At 40.4% G+C, this 21,063-nt stretch overlaps 1 protein-coding gene and 1 pseudogene across 1 annotated transcript; one reads left to right on the plus strand and one right to left on the minus strand.

Annotated features, from left to right (window-relative positions):
* Positions 1-11,027: 11,027 nt before the first annotated feature.
* On the minus strand, positions 11,028-12,161 carry LOC143540890 (uncharacterized). Its single transcript, XM_077033852.1, has 2 exons — positions 11,923-12,161; positions 11,028-11,829 (listed from the first exon to the last, which is right to left on the minus strand). Exons 1-2 carry the CDS (start codon positions 12,159-12,161, stop codon positions 11,028-11,030), a joined length of 1,041 nt encoding a protein of 346 aa, XP_076889967.1.
* Positions 12,162-19,297: 7,136 nt separating this feature from the next.
* On the plus strand, positions 19,298-20,834 carry LOC143540906 (mitogen-activated protein kinase kinase kinase 17 pseudogene; annotated as a pseudogene).
* The last annotated feature ends 229 nt before the right edge of the window (positions 20,835-21,063 follow it).

Below are 21,063 nucleotides of genomic sequence, written 5' to 3' on the forward strand. Positions count from 1 at the left end.
AAAGTTAGAGGTGTTGCTTAAGTAGTTATAATTTTATATTTTTATGATACGTGCAAGTTTAAATATTAATTATTTTAATCATTTTTAATCATAACAAAACTCAAGGCCAGCATATAATTTGAATTTTTGAAATATATTATAGATATTACTTTTATTAAAACATCAATAAATAAAATTGAGAAAAAAGATGAAAAATGACCTAGTTTAGTCTATTTATGTTTAACTAAGCTAAAAAAACAAAAAAATAAAATAAAAACAATTGGCTAGTAACAAAAAGTATAATAAGGATGTTTTCCAAGTAAGCCTTGTCAAATAATATGTGCTATTAGTTATAATAATATATATTAAAATATAATACTATATTCTCTTAAATATTCCCTCATAGTCGGAGCATAAGGAAATTGAATGCTTAGACCGGAGCAAAAAATTGTGAATATACACAATCAATCCCATGTGAGGTAGAAACACGAGCAACGTTGTTTGGGAGAACAAAGAAGATTGGTTGCAGCTAGACTGTGGCCAGGCGGCTTATCATGGTGATAAGAGCGGCAATTGCGACAACAAGTGCTACGACTGTGATGACACAAATCAAATAGAGTTTGAAAATGATTAGAAATCTAATCAAATAGTATCTCCTAAATATTATAATAATATCATAATAATCCTTAAAATATACATTCTTGAAAGAAAATATTTCCTAATATGGAGTTCTCCACTTATCTTTAGTAAAATTTTATTTGACCGAGTACATAATTCAAATACTAGGCCGAGTAGACTGACCAGGAGCTGACTTGGCCAAGTACACCGCCCATCCAAATTGTAACCTTGGCCGACTTCAACAAACTCGGCTTGGTAAAGGTCAAAGGACCGAATAATCGCTGAATACTCAACCGTAGAATCCGAATTTCACAACACTATATACCATACTAAGAATATAGCGATAAAATAAAGTTAACTACTAAACTTACCCTCTAAGAATCTAATATTTACACCACCGTCACATACCTTTCAATATCATTACATTATCATAACAAAGGGCCCTAATGTGACACGTTTAACACGCTATTTCAAAAACGTGATTATGATGAGGGTACATGGTCCCACCAAAACAACCTCACTACGTGTCTTATTTCTCTATCATGTATCCATTTCCATTTTTTATTATTTTTTTATTATATCCATGAGCTCATGATGACATTGACATGATACCAAATACTTGTAATACATGCTACAAACAAATCTAAGTTACAAATGTATTTTTGAGATTCGAGTTTTGACATTTTTCACACATCTAATGAATGGAAACACAAGTTCATAAACCAAATGCTAGCCAGTAGGTTGGCAATCCATATAGTCTCTAGTTGTCATTTTGGTGGGATGAGGAGGCACGTTGAAGAAACACGAATCTACTCCTCACTAATGGGTCCTAGATCCGATGAGTCCACAGGGTAGGATACGGTTAACTGTCAATACGATATAAACACAACTCTCAAAGTCCAGTGACGTGAATCCTGTAAAACAGAACACCGTGAGCTCGTTACGGGAAGGATGAGGTGGGGGGTCTTCCCGTAACCACCCTCCGGCATGAGAATAAGTACCGTTCTAATTAGAAGATAAAGTACTTAAGTAAATTGAGAGAGTACAGTAATTGTGAATGAATACCTCATGGTGATTGAGAGGGTATTTATAGCCGAAGGGTTTGGGAAGGATGATTGGGCCAGCTGTCCCTTTGGAAGATGCTCTTATAACCGTCTGGACACGTGTCCTCATATTACTGGTTTAATTCGCACGTTGCATGTGCATATGTAACAACCCGAACACGTGTCCTCTTGTGATAGGCCGATAAACAACCCCAGCCATGTGCACGGTTATAACAGCCTGGACAGGTGTCCTTCAGTAATTTGCTGGTACATCACGTATTACTTGAGAGAGCATCTTGGTAAATCTTCTAGAGTGTTATTACACACTGACAGCTGTCCCGGGACATTTTCTCGTGGTTATTTGTGCGGACGGTCTTTCTGTCCTGCGGACAACATCTGAGGGTGCCGGGATGCTTCCGCATGTCTTATGGGAGAGTTTCTTCCGCCCATGGTTATGCGGATGACTTGGATGCCTCGCGGGTGCCTTATGAGAGACTTCTAGTTAACCCGCGGGTGTCACTTAAGGGTATTTGGGTCTTTTTGGTGCCCTACCTCTATAGGTCCCCCAATCCAGTGTTTCTTCCGTGTGAAGTATTTTATGCGGGTGAAATTCTGGACTTAATCGTAGAGTTGGGGATTTTTGACTTTTCAAATTGGTGAGAAATATCTTTTGTTGTTGTGGATAATCATGAAAAATGACAAGTTGACCACAAGCAAGCGCGTGTTCAGGTGACAGGACATTTTTAACGGCTATTACTGTACCCGACTGTACAACTTTTTACCTTTTTCGAATTTCCAGCGTGACGTGGCGATCTGTTATTGAACGGTTTTTTCTCTCTCTACTGTTCGCATCCCATTGCATTAATTGCGGTGGGTATAAATAGAAGAAGTTAACTTCTTTTTGAAGTTTTATCGCCTTTGAATCTTGAATGCGAACTTGTTTTCTTTCTTCTATCTTTCAGTCTTTCCTGAGACAATCTAATATTCTACCAATCTTTTGCAATGGCGACTGCTCAATCTGAAGTCGATGAAATAGAGGTCTGCTGGGATCAAGAGGAATATCAAAAGCTTATCACGACTTATGGGATTCCACCCGAGTGGGGACCAGAGTTCCCCACTGCTGGTTCTATAGCTAGTTTTCCTCCTCCAGGAAAGATGGCTTTATATGCTGATTACTTTGACCACGGGAATTTCCGCTTTCCCGTTACAAAGTTTTTCCAACGGGTGATTATGGCGTTTGGGATTCACTTATCTCAACTTCATCCACGTGCTGTCATGCGCATACGACATTTCGAGTTCGTGTGTATGGCACACGACTTAGTTCCCCGGTTGGATCGATTCGCTGTATTCTACAAGATGGCGAATCGGAACGGATGGTATACTTGCCATTGCTTGCCGGATAGAATTATTGGCAATATGACCGAAGAAATTTCTAAGGACTGGAAGAAAAAATTCTTCTGGATCTCTGAGGATGTGGTGCCTAAGGCCATGACTCGTCGTTCTCCTAACGACGCCCTTATTGATATTACTCCAGCTGCTCATGAGAAGCGTGACTGGTTCCGCAAGCTTACCACTCCGCCTACATCAATGCGGATGCTCTCTGAGGAAGCCCTTGTATGGGCAGGCATGAGCCGTTTGTGGTCTTCTCCTTTCATGGAGCCCGTTTTTATTGGGCTGGATGGTCGTAAGTTTGAGTGTCTTGTTCTTCCGTTCTTCCACGTTTGTGTATTTATTGTTATCGTTTTTATTTCTTTTCAGGTTTTGGATCATTGTTGAATGTCCTGGATGATGGTAAAGGTTGTGTGGGAAAGACCATCCGTGACGTAAAGAATGCACCTATCCTTGAGAGGACTGCTCAACACTTCCTCTATCCTGTCAAAGTGCGTGCCGAACCAGTTGTCTCGGAAGCTATCTTTGAAACAGGTGCGTACATCCTGAATCCTCCGCCTCTTAATGCGCTAACTTCCGATGGGATAATCATTATTTTAAGTGACGATTCTGCCGTCCTTGAAGAAGGGAGCTCAGATGATACTTCTGAAGTTTCATATGTCTCTCATTTATTTGCAGAGCTTTACCGGAAGAGATCTCTCCGTGCATCCCAGGCGAGTGACGCAGGTACCAGCGCTGCGGATGCCGGGAAAGAACCAAAAACCAAGAAACATCGGACGCATCGTCCGAGGAAACCACTACCACCCAACCTTGCGGAGCGTTTGGGGACAGTGAAAGGTAAGTTTTTGCTTGTTAACTTTTGTTGCTTACGACAGTGGGATCTGACTTATGATTCTGTTATGCAGATCCGTCTATTTCTGAACGTCCGGTGGCTGGTAAGCTGTCAACGCCGACTCCAACTATTGAGAAACAACCGTTGCCTCCTCCGGAGAAGGAGACGGATAAGCCGGTTACTCCTCTTGTTGAGACGATCGAGGAGGGATCTAATGTTCAATCAATAACTTCCGGGTCCTTGGATCACTTGTTCCAAAATGTCGACGCCACTGGTCCTCAACAAGAGAATCCTGAAGATACTGCGGAAGGCTTTAGGACTAATGAAACTTTTCCACAGTCTGGTCCTCAATTTAATCCTACTTCCTTGCCCTTCTCATCGGGCAGAGGAGATGACTTCTTTTCTGGACCATATGTCCATGAGGCGGGGGGGGGGGGGGGCTCCTCCCGAGGTTGATTTCAACAATCTTCCTCAACTCCTGTTCGTCTCGGGACATCTAGTTCCCAATATTTGGAGAACGTTCAGTTGGGGGAAGATTATGATTTGTTTGTCCCATCTTGGGACATTGTCAACGGGTCCCGAGCTTCCAATCCCAATACCTGTATGAGTTTCGTTGAGCATTGTATGCCGTCTCCTGAAGTGGCATATCAACGAACTCGCTCCCGCCAGGAACTACATACTGATCTGGCTATCTCCTTGACTAACAGCTTGGCCTGTAGTCAGGAAATCTTGCGAGAGTGGCGGACGATGGGTTGGAAGCTTGGTGCGGCTTCCGAGGATTTTAGGGTCGCGAAGAAGGAAGCTGAGGAGCACCGAAAAGCGGCAAGTGCAGCTAGGTGGAAACAAACCGACGCTGAAGTTGCACATGAACAGGAGCAAAAGCGTAATGTTGATGCCGCTAAACGGTGGAAGGAGGCCTGTGAAAGATCCAATGCCGCCCTCGAAGCTTCCCGCACTGAAACTCAGAGGAAAAAGGACGAATTAGCGAAGGCCTGGGAAGAAGTGTCCCAACAAAGCGTCCGGATTCAAGAACTCGAGGAAGCTTTGAGATTGCAAGAGGAGCAATCTGAAATGAAAGATAAGACTGTCGTTGAAATGAAGTCTGCATATGACTCTCTCTTGCAATCCCATACTGAAGCGGGCGACCGCGCTTCTGCCGAGCTACAGGAACTTCATAGTAGGGCAGAGCGTGCTGAGCGGGATAGGCAATACTTCCTTGACCGTGGTCTTGACTCTGTAATTTTTTCTTGCACACCTTTTATTTCTTTGCGTGTTTAATTCTATGGTGCTGACGAAATCTTGTTTACAGGTTATCCGTCATATCAAGAGGAGCACGGAGCTTACCGAGTGCTTCGTGAACTTAACAACTGCTTCGGAAGGCGTTGGCCGGGTAAAGGGCTTCTATGAAGGGTTGGAATTTGCCCAATCCGGACAACCTATCGAGAGCCACCCGCTTCATGGTCTTGACGCGAAGCAAGAGTTCGATATGCGGGTTCAAGAGTACGATGGTCTTGTCTTTCCGCTGCAGAATATGCTTCCGGAATTCGCCTTGTCCGAGGAAGGTGTGAAGCATCTGCATGTATATATTGACGATGAATCTGATGACGAGTCTGATGATGACCAGTCTGGTGAAGACAAGGCGGATGATGCGGCCCAGAATGCTCCGGAAGACACGATGCCTTAGAACCCATATGATAGGTGTAGTCATTAAAACTTGACCTTGTAATTTTCTTTTCATGTTTTTGTAATCACCATTTTGAATATTAATGAAAATATCTCCCTGGGTTGATAATATCGTTGTGAAATATCTTCTCTTTGAACTTGTGCAAGTTGAATGGATTGTACTGATGACGTGGCGGAGAGAAGATTCTATGCGGGGGCTGACAAGACGTTTGTTTGACAGCCTGTAACCACTTTTTCGAATTTCCCGCCTGACGTGTCAATCATCCCCTGACCCTTATTTTCTCTTTCCTCTGTTAGTCAGACGGTCGCATTAATTGCGATGAGTATAAATAGGCCTTGATGTCTCCAACCATTCTTATTGTTTACATATTTTTCCCTTCAATCATACCAGAGGATTCTACTTTCTCATATCTATCTTAAATATTTCGATTTCGATGGCTGCTCAGAAGAAGAATCCTCCTTCTATTAATGAGGTTGGATGTGACATTAAAGAAAAAGATTTCGAAGATGTTAAGAACGTGTATGGCTTTCCGTCAGACTGGGAAGCCGAACGTCCGGCAAAGGGAGCCATCGCGACTGCATCGCCTCCGAAGAAGATGGCAGTATATCTTGACCATTTTACCACGGGTAACTTCCGGTTGCCCGTGACGAAATTCGTAAGGTCCGTTCTGAAAAAATACGGACTTCATTTATCCCAAATTCACCCGTTTGGGATGCTGCGGATTCGGCATTTCGAATTCTGTTGCCAATCTCACAGTTACGAGCCATCCGTCAATATGTTTCCCATTTTCTACAAGATGACATATCGTGACGGGTGGTATGGCTTCGCTACTACCGGGAAAGGTTCGATTGGCTTCGAATGGATCCAGAGTATCCATGGATGGAAATTCAAGTTCTTTTGGATTCGGGAAGATGTCATCCCGTTTACAATAACTCGACGAAAGCCGGAAGATCCATTTCCTGAGATTCCTGTTATTGTATACACGGGGCACAAGTGGTTCGACACTTTGACCCAGACGCCTACACCTATGCGTCCTATTCATGAAGGTGCCATGGTACATGCGAATATGAGCCGTTTAAGGCCTTTCCCTCAATTAGAACCGTATTACGAGGGAACCGGTGGACGTAAGCATGTTGGTAATTCGTTCTCAGTATCCTTCCTTGTGCTAACTTTGTTGTTTTCTTGTGTAGGTGAGTGTTCCGTATTCAACACTCTCTTGGACCGTGAGGAAGGTATGATGGTGCGTCGCAAAATTGATCAAAGGGACGCACCGTTCTTGGAGCGCACTCGAGTCTACTTCCTATTATCCACTACCCTAAGCCCGGAGCCTATAGTTTCTGAGGCGATGTATGCTCAAGGTGAGGAGTTAGTCAAAAAGTGCGAAGTTATTTCCCAACCTCGACCTATAACTGCCGCTACTTCGAGCGGAGTGATAGTACTACTTTCATCTAGCGAGGATTCGTCAATCTGCGAGGGAAGGTTATTGAGTGGTGCTACTAACCTTTCGCATTCGTCTGTAGGTTTGACCCGTAAGCAAGATTTGAAGGCCATCACCGATCCGTCATCGTGTGAGGAAGGTGGTTCTCAATCCGTTGAGGGTGAACCTCAGGTTGCGGAAGCGGGTGCTTCAAAGGCTGTCGGTAAACGAAAAGCACAAGCTTCTGATGTCGTGCCTAAGAAGAAGAAAAATAAGAAGACCAAGGTTGAGGTCCCGGTTCTGGGCACTCGTCTTCGGGAACTTTCTACCAGCGACGTTTCGAAAGGTAGAACTTGGTCCCTTATGATTATTCCTCAATCTCTCGCTTCTAGGTAATTTGAAGGTTTTTATTTCAGGTTTGAAGGATTCTGCTACTACCGAACTCCCGACTCCACCCACTTCACCAATGAACACTGTTCAAGAGCCGATCGATTTATCGGACTCTTCTCCAATTAAGGATAAATAGGTTGGTGAAGCTGATCAGTTCCACACATCTCCACCCCGTCATGAGCATATCTTCAGAGATTAGGGTGGAGTTAGTGTGTTTAAACGCGGGGGGGCAGGCTTCCTCCTCTCAAGTGGGTGAGGATACTGCTCCGTATCATCCCCGATGGACGTTACGGCGGAACTCGGTACTGAGCAATGCGGATGTTTGCCAGGAATATCTCGACGAAAGTCTTCCTCCTGCAGAGAAGGAACGACAACGTCGCCGCATCCGCCAAGAGTTGTTCGACTCCAACTCTTATCATGTGGCGAACGCTGTGTCTACCAACCAGGAACTTCGCCGGGATTGGCTAGCTATGAATGATGAGTTGGAGGAGACCGAGCGGAACTTTCTTGGGGCCAAGAAAGAGGCCCTTAAAGCGCTGACTGACGCCCAAGATAGTCATCGGGCTATGGAAGTGGCGAAAGCCGCACAATTTGCTGTTGAAGAAGCTAAGACTGCTCTCCAGAAACAACTGGATGATCAGGCTGAGCTTATTAAGACCCTTCAAGCCGACTCAGCAGCCAAAGATCAACGCTTGTCCGACCTGAATGTCAAGAATCGAGACCAAGCTCTGGAATGCGCTGGTTATAAAATGAATCTTATCCGGGCTCAGGCGGATAAAAAATGGCTCTTATCGACAGCGATTCCCAAGGTATCGAGTCTTATTATTAATACAAGTGATTCGGGTTTATATGTGCTTACTTATGCTTGTATGATTTAATAGGTTATTACTGACGTTCGGAATAGTGACGATCTTGGGAATTGTGTTGCGGTGCTTCTTCGCGCCTCCGAGCAAGCTGGTCGCAAAATGGGCTTTGAAAAAGGATATGAGTTTGGCTCAGCCTCCCGGCTTCCGGAGGAATATGCGTTGGCCGATAAGGATACCGCCTCTATCCTTATTGAGAAGACCAAGGAGTTTGATACCCTGAAGTTTTCTCTTTCTGACCATATATCGGAACTTGCAGACAAGGAAGATGCCATAGATCAATTAAAAGAACTATTGGATCTTGATGAGGACGAAGAAGATGAGGCCGATGACACCGCGTAGGATGAAGACGTCACTCCATAAGTATATATGTCATTATTTTAAATACTTCTTTTGCTTGTAATCTCTTTTGACTGTTTAATAAGAAGTCTTTTTTCCTTCCGGTGCACTTTGTCTTATGTTCCATAATATAAGTGTCTATCCGGAACTTCGTTTTCGTCAATAAAAGATTATGTCACACCCCCATCTTAGGCCTAGGCGTGTGACTCGATAGTTGGTACCAACATTTGTAATTAAATCAGAGTTGCGGGTTAATGCGGAAGACTTTAATAAACATGTGGATTTAAAGTTTAAACATTTACATTACAAAAGTCGAGACGAAAGTCTCGTTTAGTTGTACTTGTTTATATGTTATACAAAACCACCATATTTTAATATTTATACAAAATTATCTGAGCCATCGGATTCTTGAGCCTTCGTCCTTTAGCTCTAATCTTGGTTACCTGCAAAATGTTATGAAAATACGTCAGCAAAGAATGCTGGTGAATATGCTGACGCGAAAACTTTTTCTTTTACTTTGTTACCCCTCGAGGCTTACACGTGCCTCGGCCCATCTTGTCTTAGGAATAACAAAGTTAAAACAATATCATTATAACTCGAGTCTCTACCTCGGTCACCCCAGCAAGACACCGCAGCGTCCCGACGTACTTAGGTACCATAAATATACACAAGGTCATTCTCCATTGAACATACTTTGGTTCGGCACATCGTGGCTGGAGGTCGTGACCAGGCGTGGTGCGATGGGACCACCGCATTTTACCACATATGTAAGGATCCAGACAAACGTATACTACAGCCTGAAGGCTAGGCTTTTACTCTTATTCATAATGTTTTTAGAGACACGTAGTCTCATGTAAAGTTTTACACATAACACGTTTATTTATTTGAAAACAAGTTTGTAAAAGTGGGGCGTATTCACCTTTTATCGGGATCGGTTTCCAACACCGTCCTTGCGTACTCTTTCTTGCTATCTCGCACCTATAGTACGAGTATAACTTTTATTAGTCGGATATATAATCCGGCTTAAGATCTTTAGTCTTATTATCTCGATGAACCTTTAGTTCATTTCTTTTACTTTAAAACCTTTAATTTTAAAAGCAATATTTATTAACCTTTAGTTTATTATAAAAACTATTCTTTTCTTTATTATTTAAGAATACACATTATACTTAAATAATAATTATAACAGAGAACTATATAGCACATATATATATATATACACATTTCTTTTCTTATTTTATTTCTTTGTTATATTATTTTCTTTCCATAAACATCGAGCATAAATCCGACTTAGGGCATTAAGCCTTTATAATATTTTATTATTATATTAGTCGGGTAGTAAGCCTTACCTTTTCTCGGCTTATAATTCCCTAGATGTTCGAGCAGCACTTCTATGCCGCTTAATCCTTCCAACACTCACCTTGATTGCCAACTCACTTTGGCACGCAAATCGAGACGCCAACTCTTCTCGGCAAGCACTTTGAGGTGATCGTCGGGTTGTAAAAATGGCACCACCTTCTTTCTTGGAACGTCGTCGGGAAGTGGTACGGATATCGAGGTATGGCACGTTTATCGAGGAATCGGGGCACGGTTTTCGAGGTGGATCGTTGGCACGAATTTCGAGGCTTAGAGATATGTTTAGAGAGAGAGTTGTAAACTGATTTTGGTGTGGTTTATGAAGACCCCGGACCTGCTATTTATAGGCAAAACTTTGGATCCTATCGCGATACGCGATAGGCTTCTTGTAACCCATCGTGTAGCGCGATGTAGCTTCGCACAGTCAAAACGTAGGTCTGCCACGTGTTGCTACGTCGCAGACGGTGTGTCACGTGTTAACACGTGGCGGACGATGTGCCACGTGTCAGGACACGTGGCGAGAGGTGTGCCACGTGTGGACGCGTGGCAGTCTTGTGCCAGAGGTGTCAGGACACGTCATCGCGATACGCGATGATGTAGGTTCAACCAGTGATCGCGTATCGCTGTTGACCCTTCCAGAAGGTTTGACCAAGCCCCTTCGCGATATGCGATGGCTTGTCCCTTGTCCCCATCGCGTAGCGCGATAGGACAGAAAATAGATTTTTCATTTTTAGCCTTGGAGTTTGGATTTGGTAGAATTAGTCCCTTAACTTTGGATAGTTGACATTTTTGGCCCGAAATTTCCGTGATGTTACATCCTCCCCACCTTGAAATAAATCTGAAGTTCCTTCAACCACTCCTGTAGTCCAGTGTCGGCAAATTGGGTCCAATTGTCACTTACCAATTCCTGTGGGAGGCCGAACCGGCAAATGATGAATTCCCAAAGGAATTTTTTTACACTTGAAGCTGTGATTGATGCAAACCGGTTTGGCTTCCACCCACTTGGTGAAATAATCAATGGCCACTATCAAGAACTTGACTCGTCCCGGGGCTTCTGGGAAAGGTCTCATGATATCAATAGCCCATTTTTGGAACGGCCATGCAGATGTTACAGGAATCAGTTCGTTTTTTGGATAAGGGTGTTGGGGGCATGTCGCTGGCATGAATCACATTTTGTGATTTCTTGCACAACGTCTAAGTGCATGCCGGGCCAATAATACCTTGCGTTCATAATCTTTGCAACTGTCATTCTTGGTCCCGCGTGTAGTCCGCAAATGCCTTCGTGAGATTCTCTGATCAAGTAATTTGCATCTTCTGCATCTACACAACGTAACGGACCAAGGAATGACCTTCGGTACAAGGTACCGTCAATCAACTGGTAATTCAGAGCTTTATGCTTAATCTTCCGAGCCTCAGCCTTTTTTGTTGGGAGTGCTCCGGAAGATAAATAAGCTATAATGGGTGACATCCAAGATTCAACACCTGTCTGAATTACCAGAACTTGATTTTCCGGAACGGATGGATGGTCTAGAACTTCTACACGAATATCTTTGGCGAAATGCTCGAAATTCGTTGAAGTTAGTTTGCTAAGAGCGCCCGCCGATTTGTTCTCGCTCCTCTTAATGTGAACAATATTGAAGGAGGAAAATTGGCGAATCAAGGCTCTTGCTTGTGACAAATAAGAAGCCATGACATCATTTTTGGCTTTGTATGTTCCGTTTATTTGTCCTGCAATTAGCATAGAATCCACCCGAGCCTCCAAATGTTTCACCCCTAGCTTTTTTGCTATCCGCAGTCCTGCCAGGAAGGCTTCGTATTCCGCCTCATTGTTGGTACTTTTGAAGTCCAACTTGATGGCGTACGTAAATTCATAACCCTCAGGGTTGACTAGCCTTAAACCTGCACCTGACCCTTCGCTGCTGAAAGCTCCGTCCGTGAACAATAACCAAACTTGCCCTTGTTCCGGAGGTGCTTGGGGTTGTTGTTCGATTAGGCATTCTTGCTCTTTGTACTGCGGAACTTCCGTAACGAAGTCCGCGAGTACCTGCCTCTTGATCGCTGGTCTAGGCTTATATTCGATCGAGTGTTCGCCCAATTCGATAGCCCACTTTTCCAGTTGTCCGGACAACTCGGGTTTACACAACACGTTCTTGAGTTTGTATCCGGTTAACACATTAATAGGGTGGCCTTGGAAATATCTGCGGAGCCGTCTAGCGGCATAAACCAATGCCAAAACCAACTTCTCTAACATCGAATATCTTGTTTCCGGGTCTGATAGCGTTCTACTAACGTAATAGATTGGAGTTTGGACATTTTTTCTATCGGTCAGCAGAACGGCTCCTATGGCAATGTCCGAGGCAGATAATACAGTGTCAGAGGTTCGCCCGCGTATGGTGTTGTTAGAGTAGGAAGCTCCATTAAGCATTTCTTAACTTCTAAGAATGCTTTTTCAGCTTCCGCGGTCCACTTAAAATGTGCTTTTTTAAGGAAATTTATGAGTGTTGACACGAATGGATGAGACTTGGCCGCGTGGTTTGCTAAGAATTGGTTTAACGCCACAAGTCTCCCATTAAGTGTTTGAACCTCCTTGAGGGAAAAGGGTGAAGGCATGCAGGCTATAGCCTGGACCTTATCAGGGTTGGCTTTAAAGCCCGCGCCTGTTACTATGACTCCGAGGAATTTACCCTCTTTCATGCCAAATAAACACTTAGCCGGATTCAATTTCATGTTGATGCTTCTCAGTGTTACAAAGGTCTCTTCAATATCTCTTAACATCTGATCTTCTTCAATGCTTTTGATTACCAAATCATCCATATAAACTTCGAGATTCCGACTTATTTGACTTTTGAAAGCCTGGTCCATCAGTCGTTGATATGTGGCCCCCGCATTTTTTAATCCGAAAGGCATCATTGTGTAACAGAATGTTCCTTGGTCAGTTCGGAACGCTGTCTTGTCCTCATCGCCAGCTGCCGTATGAATCTGGTGATACCCTTTGTAGGCATCGAGAAAGCACTTGAATTTAAATGGGGACACAACATCTACTTTTAAGTCGATCTCCGGAATCGGGTAACAGTCTTTTGGACATGCCTTGTTCAAGTCTTTATAATCTATGCACATCCTCCATGTTCCGTTGCTTTTTGGGACAATTACTGGGTTAGCCACCCATGTTTGGTACTTGATTTCTCGTATGATCCCAGCATGAAGAAGGTCTTGTACTTGCTCATTCATAGCCTTCGTTTGTTCTGGACCCATCTTTCGTTTCTTTTGTACAATTGGGGTGATTAACGGATTTACCCTTAACTTGTGTTCCGAAATGCTCCGCGAGACACTGGTCATGTTCGTGGGTTGCCAAGCAAAAATGTCAATGTTCTTGGTCAATAATTGCTTTAAAAAGGTTCTCACTATTTCCGAGATGGCGGGTCCTATTGTAATTGTCTGGTCTGGAAACTTCTTATTCAAAACCCATTTCTCGGGCTCAGTCCTCTGAGTCTGTCTTGGAACCTTGTTTGGTCTTGAACTTTCGGTTGTAAAACAATGTCGGTTTACATGAATTATCGCCATACCGGTGCGAGTTGGAACTCCTACTACACCATGTGCTGTGGACGGGTGAGCATTGAAATCTCCAATTGCTTCTCGTCCCAGGATAATGTCATGTTTAGAAGTTGCTGGTAGGACCAAAAATTCAACTTCCCCTGTTCTTGAATGTACTCCGTCACTTAGTGTGATCGGGAAAGTGATGACACCGCGCGGGTGCATTATTTCTCCCCCAAAACCCGAAACAGGAGCATGAATTGGTTGTAATCTTTCTTTGTCTTCCTCATCCAGTTGCTTGAAACATTGTTCGTACATAATATCAGACGTACTGCCTGTGTCAAAGAACACATATTGTGACGGATAATGGCCAAATTCGGCAGTAATTATCAGCTGGTTTTTGTTGCACGGGCCCCCCTTTGATCCGAGGAAAAATAACGGGCTCGTTTTTCCACCCTTCGTCCGAATATTCCCTCCGTTTTCCCTTACCCGAATGTCCCCCTTGAATCATGTGGACATTCAGATCTTTGATTTGCCTTTTGGCCGGGCCTTGGCTATCCTTTGCGGGAGGTTTACCAGTCCCTCCTTGTACGCCTTTGACAAAAAGTTCGAGTTTACCATTTTTAACAGCTGCTTCAATTTCATTTCTAAGAGCCACACACTCATTCATGTTGTGTCCAACATCATTATGATATGAGCAATGTTTTTTGGTATCAAGGAGTGACTTCCTTGGTATTGGTTGAGGCTTCCGGAAAGTTATGGTAGGGTCTGAGGAGGGTAAGGTGTAGGCAGCATTTACTTCTATCTACCGCATAGGAATAGAGCCGTTGCTTCCGGTGAGACCCCCGGCTCGATAGTAGTTTTGCATCAAGCCTTGGACATAAGACACATAACACTCAACCATCGGAACATCGGCCGATTGGTACATGTACTATTGTCTTTCGGCTACCAACGCCACAACATGATGCCTAATTAACCTTCAGACATTTTTAATATTATTTTCACGAGATTAGTAAAATAACGTCAAAATTAGTACAATTCACTTGCCCACCCGAGTTTTACACATATATACATTATATGCGCGCACTGCATGCATGACGTTATTTGTTTTTTCTGTGTAGTAAAATGAATCACATCAAATATGAAGCATGGTTGATTTGACTTGTGCTTGTGTTAAAAGTTTGTAGACTCTCTTGCTTTGGTATCCATCCGATAATATATGCATAATACTTCAATTACAACCATAGCATATTCCAAACCCCACTAAATTATGTCTACTTTAGGCTATTAAATGTTATGTTCACTTTTAAGTGCATGATTAATAAAAATATAAATGATTGTTCTCTGAAATTAAAAAAAAAATATATGTTTCTTGTATGTTAGAAAAGTAATTGGTTGAAGGGGTAGCTCAGTTGGTCATGATGACGAAGTTAAGAACTAAACCTTCTTGGGGGGGGGGGGGGGGCGCTAGCTTGAATCCTGACCACACCGAGGGTTTATTCTGCTTGCGTTAACTCTTGTGGCGGCACAACTGTTTCAAGTGGCATTAGGGGAGAAAGTTCATCCGAGGACTAGAGATGACCCGAGAACTAGGGGTTATGTCATTCGGGATAAACTTTCTAGGGTTCCCAACGGTAGTCGGCTGCAAACCAACTTGCGACCACCTAGTCAGACAGTATATTGCCGCCATTCAAAAAGATGGTTACATTATCAAAGTAAAAAGGAAAAAACAAACAAATTTTATTATATAAAGAAGATAAGTTTAAAAGTTCATTATGCGTTATAGTTACAACTGTCCAAAAGACCAATTGATCCAGTGGTAACCCGATGGTTTTTTATGGAAGCCTGAAAAATTTTCTCGGTTGTAAGTTTCCTTCTAAGTTGGTGAGACGGATCATCACGTTCTGTTCTTTTAACCGAAGAATGATTTATTTGACAGGATTTTCCGAACATATGCGATTTGATGTTTAGAAGAAAAAAGTTATAATTACAATTTATATAAAGTTTGTTAATTATGGATGAAATATGTCTAATTAGAAAAGGTTAGTTTTGCTTAAAGTAGTAATGAGAATGGTTGAAGTGAAATGGCACGTGAAAGGAGTGTTATGAAAGATACACCAACCAATAAAAACAAAACTTATGGATAAATATTATAATGAACAAAAAAATATCTTATTTGACACGCATATAGATCTTCACTTCTACAATAATATACACTTTACGTCCGTCCAACTAATCCAGCTAACTTCAGGGACACACGCTTCAAATTATAAGTTTTTAATAATATATTTGGGTGTTCATTTAAATTTAAATTAATAATTTTGTTTATATAAACTAGTTTTTACTAGAAAGTTATCAAAATAACCCAAGTAAGTGAAGAGAGAGATTTAAAAAATGACTCACTCTTTTAAAAATTTCTCAAGATGGCCCATCTAACTCTCATCTTCAAGACAAGATTCAATGTCCAACGAGAATCTGACAATGGCCTCAGATCTCATCGTTAAGATGAGTTTTAGAGCAATCTCATCATGATGATGAGATTTGAGACTCATGTGTAAGTATGTAATTGGTAGATGATTCTTACTGTCTGACACGTCAATCTCATCGTCATAATTGGATTGAGACGGGATACTTATGGAATTAAGCAAACCGATGGGTCAATATGGGAATTTCTCTCCTTTGAGTGGTCATTTTGAGAATTTTACATTACAAAAATTATTTTATATATTAAACTTTTAAATTTTTTAATGTTGTCTTGTTATAATTTATAAACTAGACGTTTTAGTTGACATAGCCATTGGTCACGTGCAATGTTGTAAAAGTAGGTTTACAAGGCCGAGTACTCGCTACAAGGTATGGTGCCGTGGGGAGTTTCTTTAACTCCGCCTAGTTACTAAAAATTGGTCAAAGGTGGTCAACATTAGCCTGAATCGTATCTAGTCGGTTAACTTGATTCTATTTTGACTTAAAAAATACAACATAATTTCTATTTCTATAATATTAAAGAACGAATATCATTATTTTTAATTAATGATTAACATTTTTTAGAATAATTTAGTGTTTAAAAATATATTTCTTTTATTTATATTGATATTTATCTATTTATATTGATATTCATTTATTTTGTTATAAATATTAGTAAACTTATGATTTTGAAATATATATATTACCAAAAATCTAATTTTCTTTATATTTATTATGTCCGAGTATTCCCCGAGTACTCTGAGTACTCCCTCCAACGGGGTTGGCCGCCTAGAGACCGCCTAACGACTTTTGCAACATTGGTCACGTGCGGTTCTCATTTATGGCATCAATCAAAATTTAAAAATCAGTCTAATAAGAGAATCGGTAAAGACAATTGGTTTTTTTCTTGAATGGCAAATGTTACTAAAATAAAGACATGACTAGCAAGAACTAGTCATAATACAACAAAAGAACTAAGAAAAATAATCCATCCGTCCCGGTCAAAGAGTCTTCGTTTGAACAACACAAAGTTTAAGGTAGATTAAATTATTGTTTTCTTGCTTACCAAATGACAATAACGCCCTTGAAAATTGGGTCCATCAATATTGTTTGTTAATATTAGTTATGTGTGTTTAAGGGTAAACATGAAAATTGACTAATAAATTTTGAAAGTGTACATTTGTAACGGGACAAATAAAAAAGGAAACGCGGACACTTTTAACAGGACAGAGGGAGTAGTAGTTTTAGCCGAATGGAGCAATTAGGTATGATTAGGAAAGAAGATAACGGCAATAAGAGGCTTAATGTTAGTTCAACAAAGACAAAGACTTAGAAACAGAATATACATGCATTACAGAAATCCAAGTAGAAAATTCAAGATCCGTTTTCTTTGAGACAACAATAAATTCTTTCCCTACAAATTTAAGCATATGGAGAACAAGTGAGAAGGAAAATGATAGAGATTCTTTTAACTAATGACATTGAGAGTCGGATTACATTGAAGGATGAGAGACATGGTTTTGCTATAGACATATACTAGGGGACATAGAAGTTCTAAATGATGATTAAATCGCTTTGTGTTTGTGGTATATATAGTGCAACGGGTATTCGAGTCATTTTTTACAGTTTTACCTTTTATTATTATTATTATTTTTTTGTGGTCAGATACTCTTAGGTTCATCGTTCGGTATGACCAATACATTGTTATTATTATGTTAGTTTAAATATTACTAGATACAAACATAACAAGAATTAAAAATGTAATTTCTTGAGTATAGAATAAATCTTCAGAAAAATATGGATTACTTTTCAACTTTGTAATGCTTAGGGGACTAATATTGATTTAGAAGTTATAACTACCAATCTACTAACCAAATCATTCCAACTAACACTTCATTCAAAAGTTCACACAAACGAACCTTTTCTAGAAGATGATGAATGATGCAAAAGAAACTACCACACCATAACACATGTTATATAAATAAATAAATAAATAAGTAAATAAATAAATAACTTATTATAGTATTTTTAAAACTATTTACAAAGTCATGGGGTTTAATGATCAATGACTTAATTTTTGGACAAGTGTGTATGTTAAATTACTCAAAGTTTAAGAGGATATTCAACCAACAAAGTGGAATATTTGATACCAACCACTTTAATGGTTCAACACTTCAACCATTATCACCAAGATCTTTGGTTTCTAAAGTCAACAAAACAAAGCATCTAACCCTATATTTTGGGTATGTTTCAAACTTCATATATATATATATATATATTTAAACAATTTTTGGAACTACCATAAATACTTCAATATCTAATAAATGAAGACGTGTGTCAATCGTTGATATTATTTTTGACTTTCCATGCCTGACTCATTCAGGAACACCTTCAAGAAGTTAACTCATCACTATAGAATCAAAACCACATTAAGTCAGGTTTGAACATGAGACCTTAAAAGTCTTAAGCCTTAAATTACCATACTCATACCATTGGACGAGAAAACCAATTGCACCTAATCATCCTTTTTTCAATTTTAGCTATACAAATTTTTGTCTCACAATTCTTTTGATGATACACAAATTCAAGTTTTATGCTCAAAAGCTATAAAACTTTAGACAAGACAGAGTTTTATATATACAAGTTAATTAAGGTTTTGAAAATCATATGAGATTGATCAAATCTGGAATTGGCTAGTTTGTCGGACACTACGTATTATATAGGCCACCGAAGGTTGAACCATTTGATTTTTTGTCTTCTTATTAAACTAACACACCAATTACTCGAGCTATGTTCTATTCTAAAAATGAAAAATAAAAATAAAAATTGAAGGGGGCAACTAAAAACTTGATTAGGTGATTCACGCCGTTCTTAATCCTTGATGAGTATAAAGTCCAAAATTACAGCCCACTCGTTTCCTCATTAGCTAAAAGTTGGACAATTTTGTTGTGTTCGATGCTATGTGCTTCATCTTCCCTCATTCTTGTTTCATGTATAGGATACATCATACATGTCCAGATTTCAAGATGCCATGTTATGTAGTATGTAATATATTTTTTTTTGCATCGTGTAGATGATTTGGTGATTCGAACCAAATTCAGATTTTATCAAACTACTAATTCAGTTTCAATTTAAAATCAAATTATATTTCTACTTGATTTTAAACAAATTCAGTTTCGTTTTATTTTGATTTAACCACCTTCAAACCCAATAATTAAACTACCCTAATTCTATATCAACATATCATATCATATAATTAAGTAAATTAACTACCAAGTAACAAACTCTTTCTTTAAAAGTATATATAACCAATCTATTTGTTACACATAAGTACATAACCATATCCATTCCAAAAATTATGAAACAAAATATGCCACAAGTACATCACCAATTTGAATACGTATTTAAATGACACGTGTCCCTGCCACCTAGCTGCCGTCATGGCCTGCCCAATAACTTGCCACTCTTTATTATTATTTTGCCACGTTGGCAACCAACTTCAACTTCCGTATAACATATTAAAATATCACAACTCTAGAAACACACACACATATTATATATATATATATATGCCACCTATACATATTATATAAACCACCCAACCAACCAAATACCTACAACTATTTTAAACCTTTTTAACAACACAACCACACACGTTTACACTTTACAACACACATATATAAATATGTTACATATATCACTTAATATATATATATATATAACATATTAACAAACAATTCTTTCACACCACACTAACAAACTCTTGTCAATATTCTTGCAACATAACCAACACATGGAGTGGACTAGAGGCCATGTTATTGGTCGCGGCTCGACCGCGACCGTCACCACCGCCACCTCCACCTCGGGCGACGTGTTCGCGGTCAAATCCGTTGACTTTCGACACGTTGAAATGTTGCAAAAGGAACAATATTTTTTATCATTATTGAAGAGTCCATATGTTATATCCTACAAAGGGTGTGACACCACTAGAGAAAATAATAATTTGGTTTATAATATGTTTATTCAACACATGTCGGGCGGTTCGGTTACCGATGTGATTAATCGTCGAAGCGGTAAAGGGTTAGACGAGTTCGAGGTTGCGAGATACACAAGAGACATAGTTAAAGGGTTGGAGTACATTCATGATAATGGAATAGTGCATTGTGATATTAAAGGAAGGAATATTTTAGTCGACGAATTCGGCGCGAAAATCGGGGATTTTGGTTGCACGAAGCGGGTTGATGACGTGGCGCCGGTTCGCGGGACGCCGATGTTTATGGCGCCGGAGGTTGTGCGTCGTGAGGACCAAGGGTGTCCCGCGGATGTATGGGCGTTGGGATGTACGGTTATTGAAATGGCCACTGGTGGGTCCCCGTGGCCAGAAGCTAATGATGAGTCACCGTGGACTTTATTTTATAAAATTGGGTTTTGTGATGAAATGCCGAAAATCCCTGACGGGTTTTCGGGAAAATGTAAGGACTTTTTAAAAAAGTGTCTGGTTCGGGATCCGAAGCGGAGGTGGACCGCGAGGGAGCTTCTCGAGCACCCGTTTCTTGAAATTGGAGAACTCGAGGAGAACTCGAAGGGAATGGAGTGTGAGAAGATGGGTATGGGACCGACGGGTTCGCCAACGAGTATACTTGATCAAGACGTGTGGAACTCAACAAGGGAATCGATGGAAAGTGAATCAAAGTGTTTGAGGCAAAGAATCGAACAGTTGGTGTGCAACTCAAAGATGCCAAATTGGTTTAGTGAAAATATGGAAAATGATTGGATTATGATCAGAACAAATGGGTGAGTGACACGTGGTGGTAGGTGTGAGTGACGGTGGAAATGATGAGTTGTCTAGTAGGTTGTAGATGCTACCAAAGTTATAGTTGTAATTTGTAAATGTAGTGTTTTAACATTAAACGGCACCGTTTTGAGGATTAACTTTTGCAGTTTTATACTTTTATGTATATGATTATTTTTGCAACATGGTAAAATATTAAAGTTGATAATAGTTTTGAAAGGAAAAAAAATGTATCTTAATGATAAGGATTACTATATTTTACTTTTAATGATCGTTAAAAGTTTTAATGAGTGTTTAGAATTACGTAGGTAAGAAGACAGTACTTTGTATTTTTACTGTTTTAGTGGCTATGAAATAAGACGAGCCG

This window comes from Bidens hawaiensis, unplaced genomic scaffold, assembly GCF_021521415.1.
Source record: "Bidens hawaiensis isolate Kalapana, Puna unplaced genomic scaffold, B.hawaiensis_p1.1 tig00012385_1, whole genome shotgun sequence".
NCBI classification, from domain to species: Eukaryota; Viridiplantae; Streptophyta; class Magnoliopsida; order Asterales; family Asteraceae; genus Bidens; species Bidens hawaiensis.